General features: G+C 36.0%; 1 protein-coding gene across 2 annotated transcripts in view; it reads left to right on the top strand.

Annotated features, from left to right (window-relative positions):
* The window catches only part of LOC106883626 (NEDD8-activating enzyme E1 catalytic subunit), a 78,608-nt gene that overhangs the window by 54,558 nt on the left and 5,677 nt on the right, over positions 1-18,373 (top strand). For both annotated transcript variants that reach the window (XM_052966886.2, XM_014934724.3), the window contains exons 7-13: positions 2,225-2,289; positions 9,392-9,547; positions 11,040-11,142; positions 11,955-12,068; positions 12,817-12,870; positions 13,259-13,295; positions 15,403-15,484. In XM_052966886.2, coding sequence (XP_052822846.1) covers positions 2,225-2,289; positions 9,392-9,547; positions 11,040-11,142; positions 11,955-12,068; positions 12,817-12,870; positions 13,259-13,295; positions 15,403-15,484 — 611 coding nt within the window. The remainder of the gene's footprint in view (positions 1-2,224; positions 2,290-9,391; positions 9,548-11,039; positions 11,143-11,954; positions 12,069-12,816; positions 12,871-13,258; positions 13,296-15,402; positions 15,485-18,373) is intronic.

Below are 18,373 nucleotides of genomic sequence, written 5' to 3'. Positions count from 1 at the left end.
CATTAGGCTGTGGCAATGCTGGGGCACCACTTTGCAGAATTTCAGTCAAGCCCCTGTAGTTATATCTTTAAAGACTGGTGCTTGTTTTATTGGTCTCTTTTGCTAAGTTACAAGGACATAAACACACCAACATCAGTTGTCAAGCGGTGACGGGGGACAAGCACAGACACACACATGTATATACGATGGGCTTCTTTCAATTTCTGTCTACCAGAAACTGGTGTCATGCAAATGGCACCTGTGCCGATGGCATGTAAAAGCACCCATTACACTCTCAGAGTGGTTAGTGTTAGGAAGGGCATCCAGCCGTAGAAAACCATGCCAAATCAGACTGAGTCTGGTGCAGCCTTCCAGCTTACCAGCCCTGGTCAAACTGTCCAACCCATGCGAGCATGGACAACAGATATTAAATGATGATGATGATGAAATCCAGTCAGAAGGCTTTGGTCAGCCCAAAGTGCCATGCAGTGGGACTGAACCCAGAACCATGTGGTTGAGAAGCAAACTTCTTACCATACAGCCGCTCTGCTACCTATATGGTTTAACTATTTTTTAAATTTATTGTTTAGCTTTATTAAAACTGTTACAAAAAAAACATTTTCTTTCTTAATTGTTTTTTTCTGTTTTTTTTGTTTTTTTAAATATTTTTAAGAATGAAAATATTAAAGTTTGAAATATAAAAAACCAAAAAGCGAAACAAGAACACTAAAAATAGAGTTGAAGAGAAAATTATCGAAACTCGGCTTCTTTAAGCACACACACACATGCACACATGTGGGTGTGTGTGTGTATTATCAAAAGCATTCCAGCTGTGACCATCCCAACCTTTTCCTTAGGATATCTAGGATTACATTTTGCAATATGTCTTTACATTTTTTCAACAAGAAGGTGTGATTTAGGAGAGATTTAGCTGTTATTTCTAGCAGACTGAGCATAGAGGCTTCCTCATTTGCTAGGATTGTTTTATTTCTATGTAGAGGTGAAATCTTTGCATTTTTGTGATCATTTTCTGTTAGCAGGCTCATTGTATAACAGCAAGAAAGTAGCTCGCAAGAAATACTTAGCTTAATTATTAGATAATTAAATTGTTTAATTAATTTGTTTTTCATTAAGATTATTATCTTAGTCAGCTTTAGAAATTGATTTCTTTCTCTAACTTGGAAGCTCAAAGAAATTAGAATTTTCTTTATCATATCTCTCTGCATGAATATATTTTCTTTGGTTTCATTTAGAGAAAAAAAATTTCATTTTTTTCTAATATTTTTAGACTCCAAACAATAAATTTTAAAATTTACAAAATTGCTGGAATTGCCCCAACTTCATTTTTTCTATCTGTCTATCTGTCTGTTTATATCTATCTATCTATCTACCTATCTCTGTCTGTCTGTCTGTCTGTCTGTCTGTCTGTCTGTCTGTCTGTCTGTCTGTCTGTCTGTCTGTCTGTCTCTGTCTGTCTGTCTGTCTGTCTGTCTGTCTGTCTGTCTGTCTGTCTGTCTGTCTGTCTGTCTGTCTGTCTATCTATATTTATATATATATACACACACATACATATACACACACATACATATACACACATACATATACACACAAATGTATATATCTAATCCCTCTCTCTTCCCCTCTATCTTTTTGTCTTTCTCTTTCCTTTTCTTCCTTCACCCTATTTTTTCTTAGTAGCTCTCAGCTCATTCCTAAATATTTCTCCTAACACACTCGCATCCCTCCCCACCGCTTTCTCCTTCTCTCATTGCCAGCAAATATCATCCCTTTACTAACTTTGTTATTAGTTGTGCATTGGTCCAGAACTAATTTTGCGTATGGCTGTTCTTTCTCTTTCTCTCTTTCTCAACAGATAACACACTCACTCTTCTATATTTCCTTTTTTTTTCTACTTGTTTCTTCTTAAGTAAGCAACCTTAGCCTTTCTCTGTATGTTTCCCTCCTTCCCCAATTCTTTGTGTATGCCTGTGTGTTGAATGCTTGCTTGTGCATGTGCACTTACATACATACATATATATGTATGTGTGTGTGTTTGTTTGTTTGTGTCTGTGTATAAATATGTATGCATGTGTGAGTATGTATAAAACCAATATGATCTGTAACAGGTATATTCTTCCAACCTAATATGTATGTATCTCTCTCTCTCCCCCTATATATATATATATATATATATATATATATATATATATATATAATCTTTATTTATTACACATTTTCTTTACAGAATTTCATGTTGTGGTCTGTGGCCTGGATTCAATTGTTGCTCGGCGATGGATGAACAGAATGTTGGTGAGTTGCTGAACCTTGCTGTGATCATCATCATCATCATCATCATTATTATTTTTCTCCATATTTTGAATAACCAACCAGCATAGGACTGTTTTGCTTCCTCCTCAGAATTTTCGAGATAGTCATGTATAATGAAAAGAATAAAGTTTAAGAATACCAACACTAGTTTATTTCGCCTCCAGATATGATCAAGCAGACATATGATCAATGACATTCCAGTTATGACCATCCATCCTTTTTATGCATGGAAGACTACATTATCCTGTGTGTGCTTCCTTTATTTAAGACAAGAGGTTATGATTTGTGGGGAATTTGGCTGCTATTTGTAGCATGTTAAGGAACTCTGTAATGGTTCTCTCATTGACTTGACGATATCAACTTTGTTGTAAGGCGGTGAGCTGGCAGAGTCGTTAGCATACTGGACGAAATGCTTAGCGGTATTTCGCCTGTCACTACATTTTGAGTTCGAATTCCGCTGAGGTCGGCTTTGCCTTTCGTCCTTTTGGGGTTGATAAACTAAGTACCAATTGTTTACTGGGGTCGATCTAATCGACTGGCTCCCTCCTCCAAAATTTCGGGCTTTGTGCCTAGAGGAGAAAAGAATATCAACTTTGTTGTAACTAACTATTAATGATGTTTAACATATTTGAATGTTTCCTGAGCTGTAGATTTCTTAAGATGTCCCATCTTAAAAGCATAAAATATTCATTTAATGCCATTAGATGGCCATCACTTCCAACAAGGTCAGCAGTTATTCTTCAGTTTCACCTCTTTCTTTATACTAACTTTCTATGTCTCAGATCATCATTGGCTGCTCCTTGTTTCCGAGCTTTTCTTTTTTCAGTGTGGTTCAATGAGAAAAAATCAATGAAAAAAAGCTAGTAACATTTAGGGTGGATCCTGACTGTCCAGGAAGTGGCCCATGCTCCATGATCTCAAAGATGTCCTCTGCAGTACATGTAAAATGCGACATGCATGATCAAGTGACAAGACTGCACCAGACTGCTGTCAGTCCAGGTATTGCTTGACCAGAATCTTCTTAGCCCATCTGTCTGGCATTTTTCTCTTCCATAACTTTAGCTCTTGAGATCAGAAGTCTTCATCCACTTGTTTTGCACTTGGGGGAGTTTGTCTACTTTTCCAAGTTATGCCTCTTCTGGTTCCACAAGTTTTCCCCATGAAGGTTTCAGCTGGAACAGTCTTAACCCTTTAGCATTTAATCTGGCCATGCAGACTTGTAGTCTCACTATTGCAGGTGCTCTTTCATGAATTGAAAATCCTAAAACGAATGCAACTGCTTCAGATAGTCCAATTTATCTACACATTAGATTTTGACTAATTTCGTTATCATTGTTTATTTGAACAGCAGCTTGGTCATTTTCTTTCAGCATGTACTTGATGATATACTTAATTGACCTGAGGCAACAATTTCAACGTTGCAGTGGCATTTGAATGCTCTTAAAAGAGTTTCATTATAAGGTACAAACCATTTGTTGTTTGTTTTTCCATTCTTATGAAATTCAACTCCTCCCAATGTAACTGATCTTCATCTATAAAGAGATAGTCTCTTTGTTTCTGCCATTTGATTAAGATGATAAAGATCAATATTCTATTTTGAATGAAATAGTAATCAAGTACCTGTAATTCAAAAATATCTCATAAAAATATTGGGAGAATTTCTATCTTTCAAGTCCACAGTACTCCAAAAGTTGTATAAATGATTAAAGGGAAGAAAAAAGAAGGTAAGAAAAAAGGATGGATGACAGTAGCTTCGATGATTCCTTGAAGTGTTGACATTTTCAACTTGATTTTTTTTTTCTCAAATGGGGAAAAATGACTATTTTATTTGTAATCTTTATCATCTTAATCAAATGGCAAGAAAACAAACTTTAGTATAATATAGATAGATAGGTAGGTAGGTAGGTAGAAATGTGTGTATGTTTATGTGTAACCTTGTTTTGACACCATAATTGTTGTAAACAAGCATCACCATCAGACAGGTGATGCTGTTCACTTCCACTTTTCTTTGAAAAACATGTCTGGCTACAGTAAGTTTCACTTTTGTTGGGAGTAGGTGAAGGTTAATGGCAGGAAGGGCATCTGGCCATAGAAAATCTGCCTTAACAAATTATATCTGACCCATCGAAGCTCAGAAAAGTGAATGTTAAATGACGATGTAGGATTTGTGTATGTGTTTTATTACAAGAAGTTTTCCAGAAGCTAGATACAGGAATTAAATCTTTATTGCTAACATATTTAGATAATGACATTTACTAGATTTTCTTCATCTTAGTTTTGATTATAAATAACAAGTCAAAATATAAGGTAAAATCGTAAATTTAGGTGTGAAAATAGAAATAAAAAATGTATAATGTGGCTATTAATTGTAAACTAAGACCCTGAGACTAAATTTGATCATACATTTTACAGAAAAATGAAAGTGAAGTTCAAAAACTCACAAATTACTGAAGAAAGGTGAAAAAAAACATTTAGATTATAAAATTTCTTTTGAATCAATTTTTTTGCTCTCCTAAGAAAATGTTTGTTAAAGATACTCCAGCATGGCCAAAACAGTAAGGCTTTCATCCAAGAGACCTAGGAAGTAAAGATATTAATATAATATAAACAGTATCTTCATATGATATAAACAACTTATGTAGTTGAGAAAAATTTTCAACAATCACTAATGGCTTACCAATTTCAAAGAAGAAAATATTACTCTGATAATAGTTGCTTCTGCTAGTTTTTCTTGTTTCCTTCAGATTAAATGATCCACTCTTTTTCACTCTTTAGCAGAAGTAATTATCCAGCAACCCAGCTCTGTCTTGACTTCAGATGAAATGGGAGCCATTCTGTTATGTCTAGAAATAATTTATTAGAGCTAAATTTTTAGGCCTACCTCCTCTTTACTCACTTTTAGTTTGATTATATTTGTATTTAACATTTGATAGCTTAAAAGTAGGATGAAACGAAATACATAAAGTTTGTCTGTTGTAAACACAGGTTACAGAGTGCTAATTGAAATGTGACACAAAGCTGTTGCTACTCTTTGCAAGACTCATATTTAATCCAAATGATTCATAAAAATTTAGAAAACCATAAACATTTCAAAATGAAGTCTCTCTACCATCATCATCATCATCATCATCATAGCCATCATCATTGGCGTCATCATCATCATCATCATCATCATAGCCATCATCATTGGCGTCATCATCATCATCATCATCATCATTCAAACGTCTATTTTTCCTTACTTGCATGGGTCTGAAGGAGTTTATCGAGGCAGATTTTTCTACTGCCAGTTGCCCTCCCTGTTGCCAACACTCGACTGTTTCCAAGCAAGGTGACATCTGCACCTGGCCAGACATATTTTTGCAGAATATTGGAAATTAATAATAATCATTTACAACCATTGCATATGTCATGACAAGAACACACACACACACACACGAGCTTCTTTCAGTTTCTATATACCAGATCCATTCACAAATCTTTGGTCTGCCCAGGACTATAATAAAAATACTTGTGCAGGGGAACTGAACCCAAAGCCATGTGGTTGGGATGCAAACTTCTTCACCACACAGTCATACCTGTGCCTATATATCTCCTGAAATATGCCTAAAGTCACTTTTTATCATTTACTGTTAGCAACCTTCAGAAGATCCCTCCACTGAGGGTAAATGGTTATAGAAGCAACCTTATTGTGATTTGACATAGTAAAGTACAGCTTGAAAGAATAGTAAGTCTCTAAATTAATTAAGAAGCTTAATTTTCAAATTTATAATTGCCTATGCTATTTTGTCATTGACAATTACTGTATATGGCAGGATGAAATGATATATGTATTTTTGAATTTATAACTAATTCATTCTGAAGAGCTCATTAACACATATCACAAATATGTGTGTGTATAACTTTGATTTCTCTGTTGAGATTATCTTGAGGATTTAGAGCTATCAAGTTCTGTTATTATTAACAAATCAATCTAAGTGTGTTGCAGTTTTATAAATATTATTATTAACGTTTTAGTTTTAATTATAAAAATGTAATGGGATATTTTTAAGAACAACAAATGTCTGTGAAGGTCCACCCAAGTAAAATATGAACCAAAGAGTAAAAGAGTAAATATGAACCATAGGTAAAAGAATGGCTGAGAACCAGCCATCTAAATCTATATCGTGTCATCCTTCTGTATATATATATATATATATATATATACACACACACACATATATATATATACACACAAACATACACACACACACACATACACACACACACATATATATACATACATACACACATATATATATACATATACACACACACACATACACATATATATATACACACACACACACACACACACACATATATATATAGGTGCAGACGTGGCTGTGTGGTTAAGAAGCTTCCTTCCCAACCACAAAGGCTTCAGATTCAGTCCCACTGCATGACACCTTGGGCAAATGTAGTCTCTTATAGCCCCAGGCTGACCAAATCAAAGCCCTGTGGCTTTGCGAATAGATTTGGTGGACAGAAACTGAAAGAAGCCCATTGTGTGTGTGTGTTTTGAATGTGTATTTATGTCTTTCTCTTCACATCATGTGATAGTTGTATGATTCACTGACAGTAACAATCATGAACAACTATCATGTGATGTCACAACAAAGAGATACAAATATATATATACACACCCTTACTCTTACACATACACACACATATCATCACACACACACACACACACACACACACTCATGCTCACGCACACATACACAATGGTTCTCTTCAGTTGCTATCTACCAAATCCACTCATAAGGCATTGGTCGTTCCATGGCTTTAGTAGAATACATATGTATGTTGTGCCTCACGGAGGCAAAGTGGCTGAGTTCCTTTTGAGTGTTGGGCCTCATGGAGGCAATGACCAAGACCTTTGGCATTATGTCGTGCTTGAGAAGATCCATCTACCTGAGCAAAATTGCAGTGGTGGCAGATACCGGTGTCATGCAAATTGGCACCCGTGCCGGTGGCACATAAAAGCATCCCAATGTCATGCAAATGGCACTTGTGCTGGTGGCAAGTAAAAGCATCCGTTACACTCTCGGAGTGGTTGGCATTAGGAAGGGCATCCAACCATAGAAAACTATGCCAGATTGGAGTCTGGTGCAGCCTTCTAGCATGCCAGCGTGGTCAAACCATCCAACCCATGCCAGCATGGACAATGGACATTAAATGATGATGAGGATGATGATTTGCTCAAGGTGCCACTCAGTGGGACTGAACCTGAAACCATGTGGTTGGGAAGCAAAATACTTAACCACTTAATCTTTTAATTATTGTGTGTTTTATTATACTTTTTGAATATTTATTTTGTGTAATCATGTGTTTTCCTTCCAAATTTTTAACTATTCCCATTATATAACACACAATATCTTTCTCGCCTCCCCTCATCTTTTTAAAACGTGTTCTACCCTCACATATCTTTCTAAGCTCCCTGTTTAATGTTTGCATTTAATTGTATCTTTTTTGAGCCCTTGTGGCTAATAAAGGCAAAATTGAGCTGGCAGAATCCTCAAAGCATCAGAGAAAGTGCTTTACGGTGTTTCTTTCAACTCTTTACATTCTGATTTCAAATTCTGTTGAGGTCAATCCTGATGAGATTGGTCAGATCAAGTACCAGTTAGAACTGGGGGTCAGTGGTATTGACTAACTCTCTCCTCTCAAAACTTGTGCTCATACTAGAAACTACTACTACTGTTACTACTACTACTACTACTACTACTACTTGTAGTAGTAGGAGGAGAGTGGCAGATGGACGGAATTATTAACATGTCTGAACAAATGCTGCAAAGCATTTAATCTTTACATTCTGAGTTCAAATTCTGTCAAGGTCAACCTGGCCTTCCATCCTTTCAGGTTCAAATAAGAAAATGAAGTAACAGTCAAACGCTGGGGTCAGTTGCATCAACTAACCCCGTCCCCTAAAGTCACTTGTCTGTAATGAGGGTAGTGGAATGCCAGAATTGGTTGAATACTTGGCTAAATGCATTGTGCTACATACTTTCATATAGTGAGTTCAAATCCCTGTGGAGTTGAATTTGCCTTTAAATCTCTCTAGTGTCAGTAAAAAGTACTTAGATTAATTAAATCACTGTTTCTTTTCACCCAAAACATATGGAATTAAGCCAAAGGCAGAAATCTTTACTCATAAGTTAATTACATTGACAAAAGACTTATTCATTTCTCTCAAGAATTTTCCTAATTCCAACTGAAGCTTGCAAAAGTAAAAAATGGAGAATTTCTTTTTCTGCAAAACTTATCCCCCTCACCTGAGCTAATGTATATGTCTTAAACTATTGAATTTTCTCTACACATACACTCTTGTTACCCTCTCTTAAGCACTCACGTCTGGTCTTTCTGCTGTCATTGCTCCCTCTCCTACCCCACCTCCTTAAAACTCTCAAAGCTTGAAGAGCTGAAGAACTTTCAGATTAACCCCCACCTCCACCTGTGAAATACAGGCACAAGGCTGCCCTGTCTGGTGAAGATGCCACCTCCTGTGAACAGAATGGGATTGCAAGGGCAGAACGAAAATGTGAACTGTGCAAATTTAGAGCCAACTCTACACCTTTATTCTCAACAGACCACCATTGCCCAACCAGCAATAGAACCTTCTGAGCATGCATCAGACTGATTGGCCACAGCTAGACACACTATACGCCACCCTTTTCTCCCATGTGATATTCTTGGTCATCATCAACAATGACAAACAAACTAATACTAGTTCTCCTTCTTTACATTACTGAGTGCTCTAGTGTCGATGTCACAAGAAAATGCCCCTAGTACACTCTTTAAAGTGGTTGACCATAGGAAGGGCATCCTTCTATAGAAACCATGCCAAATGACATTTACGAACACCAGTCTTCTGGAGCAATAGCTCCCAGTAAAAAATAACTCAGATCCTTTCAATCCAGGATGGAAAAGAGACTGAAAATAATGATGACGAGGAAGCAAATAAAAGGTGTTAATTACCTCAACCAATTAACATTTCCCCATGTAAGTTACTGTTTAATCTCTGTCTTTTGTTGTTGTATTTCAGATAAGTTTATTAAACTATGAAGATGGTATTCTTGATCAAGCGTCTGTGATTCCAATGGTTGATGGTGGAACGGAAGGCTTCAAGGGTAATGCCAGGGTTATATTTCCAGGAATGTCTGCCTGTATTGAATGTACTTTGGATTTTTATCCACCTCAGGTATGATTTAATATTTTCTGACTTGTTCCTTTTATTTATTTACTAGTGGGACCCATGTATATTTCATGGAAAGAAAAACATTAAGAGGACCTATTTAAGAAAGACAGAATGATTTGCATTGAATGACTAGTGTTCATAGTTTAGCCTTCTTTAAATATACTTGGCGTTTGTCCACATTCATTTCCTCATGTCTCAGTTGGTATTGTCTTTTTTCTTGTTTTATTAGATCTTCTCTCTGTAACTTTCCACTACCACCACTATCATCATCATCACTATAGTTTTCAGAAACAAAGCTCATTTCACTTCGGCTGTTTGTTTCATGATGCATCTCAACACTTCTCTCTGGCCATCTTTTTCTCTCATTCTTCGTGTCTCCCTTCAACTGACCACATGACACATTTGGCCTAAGTGTATGAAAATTACTCACCTTTCTCTACTTCTTCCTCTCTTTCTCCACTCCTCCCCCCTCTCTCACTCCTACTCCACCTCTTTAATTAACTAAAGTGTAATGGGTGAATGAACAAGCAGATTATTATAGAGATAATTTCTAACACCTGAGCCCCTCTATTCCAATCTCTATCCATCTGCTACTCTCCTTTCACATGCTTGCAAACTTACCTGATCCCTCTGTCATAGACTTCATCTGTTACCTGATCGAAACCAGGTAACAGATGAAGTCTACCCCACAGCCTTGTCTTCATTGTAGCTGTGTCGTTGTTAGGCCCACATCAACCCTCATTGAACTGACCAAAGTCATTCTAGCCACAACCATATGTTTTCACTGTGCAACCAAGATTATGCTGTCTACAGTATCCTCTTTTACAATGGTAGGGTCAGATTTGAGGGAGATTTAGTTGTTATTTCTAGCTAGTTCAGTGAGCAGATGGTGATTATGTTGTATGGTGACATGACTGTTGTATTTGGAGATTGCTTTTGTCTTTTGAAAACAATAACCTTACTGAAATTATGAAATGTTTTAATTTAACCCTTTTATCAATCCACCTGGGACTGCCCTTTGTTTTATGATACAAACTTCCAATTTTAAAGTGATTTAAATTAAAACCTTCCTTTAAAATTTCATTTTGATTTATTTTCCAAACACCAACTTCATAATGACAAAAGTTATTTTAATAAATTTTTTATTTTCATAATTAATTGAAACATAGGCAGTGTATTTCAACTGAGGTTTTTAAACAAAAGGTTTAAATACAAACACTTTAACAGAAGGGGTTTTGTATCTTAGAACTAAGGATTGTCTTAGGTTGGTTGGAACCAAAACCGTTAAAAATTATTGCTATTTAATTTTCATTTGTTTTGGCTGATATTAATATAATCTTTTTATTATTGAAACTTTTAAGTTGAATATTTTCCCATTTCTATTAAAATTCATCTGAGAAATTCTCAAATAGAACTTTTTTTTTTATATATTCTAAATGTTATAATTTTACAAAGATTCCAATAAAAATCCAAAATATTTTTTCTTTTGTTTTAGATCAATTTCCCACTGTGTACAATTGCTCACACACCAAGACTTCCAGAACACTGTATAGAATATGTCCGGCTACTACTGTGGCCTAAACAGGAACCATTTGGAGGTAAACTTTTTTTCCATGCTTAAAACTCTTGGAGCAGGCATTTTGGCCCTTTTGTTATTGTATTTCTGCTAAAATACACTGGCTTTGTTTTAATTAATTTTGAAAATAATGAAGAATTTGATAAAATAGCTTTGTCGATGTTAAGCTGATACTTGGGACAAATTAATGGGAAATTTTTATGGATAGTTTTAATTTAGATTTAAATATGATGCTGGTGTCACGTTACAAGCACCTGTATTGGTGGCACATAAACGGCACCCTTTGAATGTTGGGCCTCATGGAGGCAACGATAAGTGACCAAGACCTTGGACGATATGCCATGCTTGAGAAGACTCATCAAGCCAAGTGAAATTGTTGTTGTGGCCAATGCTGGTGTCGCGTAACTGGCAGCCATGCTGGTGGCACATAAAACGCACCCATTACACTCTCAGAGTGGTTAGCACTAGGAAGGGCATCTAGCCGTAGAAACCATGCCAAATCAGATTGGAATCTGGTGCAGCTCTCCAGCTTACCAGTTTCAGTCAAACCGTCTAACCCATCTCAGCATGGAAAGCAGATGCTAAACGATGATTATGAATTAGAGACAGTCTCAGGCATATTGGTTTCTAAAGGGTTACTGAATCAGTATTAAGTAGACATGATTGGTTTTAGAAGATATACTCTAGAGGTTGGCTCTACATTGAAGATTAATGCAGAAGATGGGAGGGAAAAATATGAATTTTTCCACAAATACCATACAGAATACTTAAACATTACCTAAATTTGAACTTTGTATTTATTTAAGAAATAATCATGTCATTTATATATTTCAGCGAATGTTGCAATTGATGGAGACGACCCACAGCATATTAAATGGATTTATGAAAAGTCTTTAGACAGGGCAAATGAATTCAATATCCTTGGTGTCACATATCGATTAACTCAAGGTACCAACAAGTTTTATATTTTTCTTTTGTAATTAATCAATAGATTATCTTTCTTCCTACACACTAATGGTCTTGCTGATTGTAAAATTCTATAATTTTCTTGTTACATGACCCATCTGTCACATTGATGATATTTGGTAAACTTATCCATAGGGATTTTATTGGTGCCATCCAATTTCTGTTGATAATACCCTTGGGAACGTTACGTTATGTCCACTTCCATCTGTTTGATAATTCTCTGCTGAAAGCATCACCTTGACCCCTCAATATCGCTCAAGTAAATCACAAGATGTATTTCTTCTTTGATATTCTTTGCTGCTTCTGTAAGAGTTAATCCACAATATAAGAAATGACATGAAAACAGAGCTTTAGTGGACATTTAATTTATCATTCATGATCTTGTTTTGGATTTGTTTGTTGAAAATGTATTATCAGTGAATTTGCTACAGTGTTCCTCTTGTGTCGCATCACTCTTGTCTTTATACACTGTCTCATATTGCTTCTCTTCAGCGTAGAACACAACAGTTGTAGTTCACCTGGCCTAGCATTTTTAAATACATGTCTGCTGTTAGATATTCAAAACTTTTTCCCTGATGTCTCTGACTAACCAGCTTCTTATAGCAGAATTAGTCCTGCAATGGTCTAATTGCTGATAAGTTTGCGTTTGGAATGTTCATGACTTACCTGAAGGAAAATTGTTGCAGAGCACTGTATGAAGAAAATAATTTTTTTCTTTTTTATTGTACAGGTGTAGTAAAAAGGATTATCCCAGCTGTGGCCTCAACAAATGCTGTAATAGCAGGTAAATTCTTTTCTCTTGGATGTTCTCTCATTTCATTTTAGTTTCTCTGTTACTTTGCTCTTTCTTAGTTGTATACCTTTTTATTCTTTCTTTCTAAAATTCTTTCTCTATTTCATTTCTTCTTTTTCTTTTTTTTTTCTCTCAACATGTCTTTTTGTACACTTTTTCCACATTTATTTTACATTCCTTGTTTTACAGCCACAATATTTTACTCTCAAATACTTTCTTGAATTCTCTCTTTTCATTTCTGCTAAAATATTGAATTTTTAAACAAGTAAAAAGAAATCTTATATGAGTATCTTTTTTTTTTTTAAATGAACATTTAAAAAAAAAAATTCTCTTCTGTTTTTTGGATGTTCACCATATCAATATTTTTGGTTATTTTTAGCTGCTTGTGCTACAGAAGTACTGAAAATTACAACAAGGTGAGTTAAGTTATTTTCATCACTACCACTACCACCACCACCACCACCACCACCATCTTCATTGGCTTTTATAGATATTTTGAATAAGTCTAAGATATAATATATTTCTATGTGCTTTGATTCTGCCAATTTTCTTTCAATGGACAGCTCTATTAGGGAATTCTGTGGTGTTTAAAGTTAGTGTGTTAGTGAAGAGCCATAAACAACCCAATTGATAAGACCTGAGACAGCCAGTTGAGGGCTTTGTGGTTTATACATTGTCATTGGTGCTGTCCAGTTAGTTCTATATAGATACTATGGTTGATATAATTTAGTACAGTAGGTAGTATTGGTATTATAGGACAGATAAGAAATTACACAGGCTTGCACTCCTGAGGTTTAATTCCCCACTCACAAAAGGAATTACTGTAAATGTTTTGGCTGAAGAAAACTCCTTTCTAGTGTTGATCTGTTCTCCACAAACTACTAAACAAATCATGAAGTTTCTTCTGTGTCTCAAGCAATATTGGAAGGCTTTGCATGAAGGACCTAAGTTTGTTGCTGTTATGCTTCACTGCCAAGTTATAGACTACTAGCTAGTCTTCACTGAAGGGAGGTATTGCAATGGAATTTTTAAATGTTTCATGATGGCTATGGAAAGCACAGGAGATATGTAAGAAAAAGTGGTTGGCGTTAGAAAGAGCATCCAACCATGAAAACCATGCCAAAATAGACTTCACTGGTACTGGTGCCACATAAAAAGCACCCAGTCCACTCTGTAAAGTGGTTGGCATTAGGAAGGATTCCAGCTGTAAAAACTGTGCCAAAACAGACAGTGAAGCTTGGTGCAGTCCTCTGGCTTGCCAGCCCCTGTCAAGCCATCCAACCTATGCCAGGATGTTAAATGATGATGATAATGTTGAAGATTGATAGAAGCCTTATACAGTCACTATTTCGAGTATCATTCATAAATGAAACAACTCAAAATAAAGTGATCAGTTGATAGTTATTGTTTCCACCACTTGACAGGGTACAGAACTCTACTTTCACTTTCTGCTTGATTGAATTTAGTAGTGTTCTCACCAGGGAGAGGTTAACTACCACAAGGTCCAGTCCTTGTTCTGGTGTAGTTTCCTGTTCTAAAACTCTGAGAGCTATGTTCCTGGAACACAAATTCCTTCTCAGCTCCCATGCTGGACAGGTCAAAGGATAGAAGCTAAGCTAATATGGACCACCTCTCCTTCTGAGAGGTAGAAATGGGTTTACTTAGGACTATCTAGAAAAGAACAAAGTTACAGAAGCATCAACGACAATTTAAAACCAACAGGACCTGGAAGAAGGAAGGCTTTTCTCAGGGAAATATAAAATTGTGCAGTAAAATCCAAAAGGAAGCTGCAAGGCCAAATCATTTTCTAACAACCAGGAGAAACACTAAAATTGCAATATCGAACATCAGGACAATTTATGAAATGTGAAGGACAGTACAGGTAGTGCAGGTGATAAATTATAATGTCTCGTTCATTGACAATTACTGTGCAAGGTGTATTCTTCAAATTAGATTGTTGGATAAGATAAGTAATAAAGAGCTGTGTCAGAAGGTAGAAGGGTTGGTACAAGTGGCAGAACAGATGCTGAAGTGGGAGTGAATTCTGCATAAATACTCATTTGTTCGCATCAAATGTTGCTGCTGTCAAGCCAAAGATCATCATCATCATCCAGTGTTTTAAATCTACTTCAATGTCATAGCAACCACCCTCACACCATCTTGCTCAGTTTTGGGTGTCATCCCTTCTCAAGCCAACCCTTCGAATCTCCTCCTCCACATTTTCCTCAGTCTACCTCACTTTCATGGTCCATTTGCCTAAAACTCAAGCACCCACCTCATCACATGCCCATACCACCACACTCCATTTGCCCTTGTTAGCTGTTTCACCAATTCCTCCAACCCCAGCATCCTCCTCTCGTCAAACAGCTTCAATAATATGGTATTTGTTTTATACTTTTATTTTATCCCAGAACTTTGTTATTGTAGTTCCTGTTTAGCTATTCTCATCAAATATTCCAAATCCTAGTATCTTTTCATGTCTGATGTATGTAGCAAATTACTTTTCTGTTTTTTTTTTTCCAGTTGCTGTATGCCCTTAAATAACTATGTCAACTTCACAGATACCGATGGAGTGTATACTTATCCATTTGAAGCCGAGAAAAAGGTTTGTTGTAATTTATTTTCTTGCTAAATCATGTGTCAGGAACTAATTATCAATTAATAATTATTATTTATTAAAAACTTAAGTTAAAATAACCCCAAATGTAAACTAACTTTCATTGTATGAGATTGCAGATATATTCCTGCACAATCAACTACCCATGACCCAGCAGAACATCCAGGGTGTGACAGGTAGAGGGGCAAGGGGACTACCCCAGCATTCAACAACTATCTATTACAGCTGAGTAAACTGGAGCAATGTGAAATGAAGTGTTTTGCTCAAGAACTCGTAATATACTGCTCAGTCTGCAAGTCAAATCTACAACTTTATGATTGCGAACCCAATACTATTCTAACCATAAGCTATGTACCTTCACATGCACAGACATAGATATATGAACTCAAGAGTTAGAGAGGAAACTTCTAGAAGCTAACGAGAAAATGTCCATGTTATTGATCAATCTTCATTTATTCATTTTATGCCCATTTTCCCATGTTTTCAAGTAAGGGATCCTTTATTTCACATGGTTTCCAAGACTAAAGTGACTGGATGATCTGTTAGCAATAGAAATTGACAACACCGCCACCAACCACCTTTTCATATAAACAGTCACAGATGCAAATACCCCTTCACACACACACACGCATCTGTCGAATCCACTCACAAGGCTTTGGTCAGCTCAAGTCTATAATAGGAGACATTTGCCCAAGGTAGGACTGAACCTGAAACCATGTGGTTGGAAAAGCTAACTTCCCAAGCTCATAGTCATGAGTCATGCCTGCTCTTTGTAATTGGACGCACATAATTCAGTGTTTAAATATTTGAATATATTTGCAATCTTGTAATATAATAATGAGTGTAATGTTTATATATATATATATATATATATATATATATATTTGTCCAAAATCACTCAGTAGGAGTATGTGAGAGAAAGAGTAGTATAAGTGAAGGAAAAAGAGAGAAAATAGTAATTCAGTGAAGGAGAAGTAGTGAGAGTAATAGCCATAACTGACAGGGAGTGAGAGAAAGTAATAGCAATGAGAGGAAGTGATGAAGAGAGTGTCATGTTCACCATACACACATATACATATATATGTATTTATGTATATAATCTTATCGATAATAAAATGGAATATGTGTGTGTGTACAGGCCTTTTTCTTGATCCCCCTTAAAATCAATATTTTTCATCCGATTTTGTTCATGCTGGGAACATACATCACTTATGTTCCAGAGATGGTCATAGACTCTTCAAATTTTCCACATTATGAGTAATGCTTCCCCTAGCAGACAAAAACACCTTCTCATAGGTAAATAACAAATACCAATGATCATTGCTTCAAGGGACATTACTCTTGATGACGTAGTTATGCTACTTTCACTTCATCGTCTACTACAGTTTTTACAATACCCATTCACTGCACACTGCCGATATTTGCACATTAGCACTTTTTTGAGGTAGCCATGCAATTTAAATCAACTTTTAATTATTTTTTAAAAGCCTTCAGAAATTAATCCATATTATATATAATATTCTCTGCTTTTACTCATACAAAGTTGTGACAGTTATACAGTTTCTACAATGCGTGGACGACACTTAAAAGTTGGTTGCCCTGTCATCCTCCTACACAATATAAACACACCCACACTATGCAATGGATTTGCCTTGTGGTCAAACAAATGATGGACCATGTCATTGCAGCCCAAATTATCATGGGACATGACAAAAGCGATACTGTTTTTATTCCAAAAAATCTTACCCCAACAGACTACCCTTACCGTAGGTGGAGACTTCTGTTCCTTCTCATACTCACCTTCACCATGACAATTAAGAAATCACAAGGTCAATCACTGAAAGTTGTCGGATTGGACCTTCAAACATCATGCTTTCCACATGAACAGTTCTACATCAGTTGTTCCAGAGTTGGCCATCCAGACAACTTATTCATCTATGCTACTGAAGGAAATACAAAAAATGTTGTCTACAAAGCAGCCCTACAGTAGTTACTCCTCTACTGCAATCTTCACATCTACGCCAAACTGTAGCCGTTAGCAAGTTAGATATTTTGTGGGGAAAGTATTATTGATTGTCTCACTATAAAGTGAGGCAGTCAGTGGTAGTAGAGTCGTTGTAGAAGTTCTCAGTTGGAGTCAGTGTCAGTTACATGATATATATGAGTTTGAGTTACTGTCAAGATAGACGTTTCAAAGTCATTGTCTTGTGGAGCTATCAGCGATAGCATGATAGACAAGTCAAAGATAATAAGACGCGGAATACCGCCACAACATAATAGTGGTGACAAGAATCTTACAGTGCTGACAATAACATACAAGTGGACAAAGATCCACATTATAACAATGTTCAAACCGGCCAGTTTCAAACCATCAAACCTACTCTGCAATGTCATTCAGAAAATACAACAATGAACAATCCCATCATTGAAACCGTGAAAGCTATGAGGTAATACAGGACTAATTCAAAACAATGTGAATAAATGAGCATTACATTTGATAGAGCAATCTGAATGCTAAGGGGTAAACATCGTTATAAAGCTACAAAATCATTTCTTTAGCCTAACTGCACAGTCATCTAACAAGAACAAAAAACAGAAGTATTTTTTTTTTTTTTTTAAGTTAATAAACCAAAACACAAAGCATTTATCTAAACCCAAATTGATGACTTTAAACTTTGTTGTATCTCACTAGTTTTGTTATACTAATAGTAAAAATATATTCTGGTTCTATTTCACTTGTGGTTGACTATTAAACCAATTAACCCATCTTGGATGCATCAGTTCCTGTCAAACCATCCAACCTATGCCAGCATGGAACCTCATCATCATCATCATTTAATGTCCCTTTTTCTATGTTGGCATGGGTTCAATGGTTTC

The sequence above is a fragment of the Octopus bimaculoides genome, chromosome 4 (assembly GCF_046866305.1).
Source record: "Octopus bimaculoides isolate indiv1 chromosome 4, ASM4686630v1, whole genome shotgun sequence".
NCBI classification, from domain to species: domain Eukaryota; kingdom Metazoa; phylum Mollusca; class Cephalopoda; order Octopoda; family Octopodidae; genus Octopus; species Octopus bimaculoides.
Note: the sequence above shows the minus strand (reverse complement) of the source record. Positions and strands in the feature narration are given on the sequence as shown.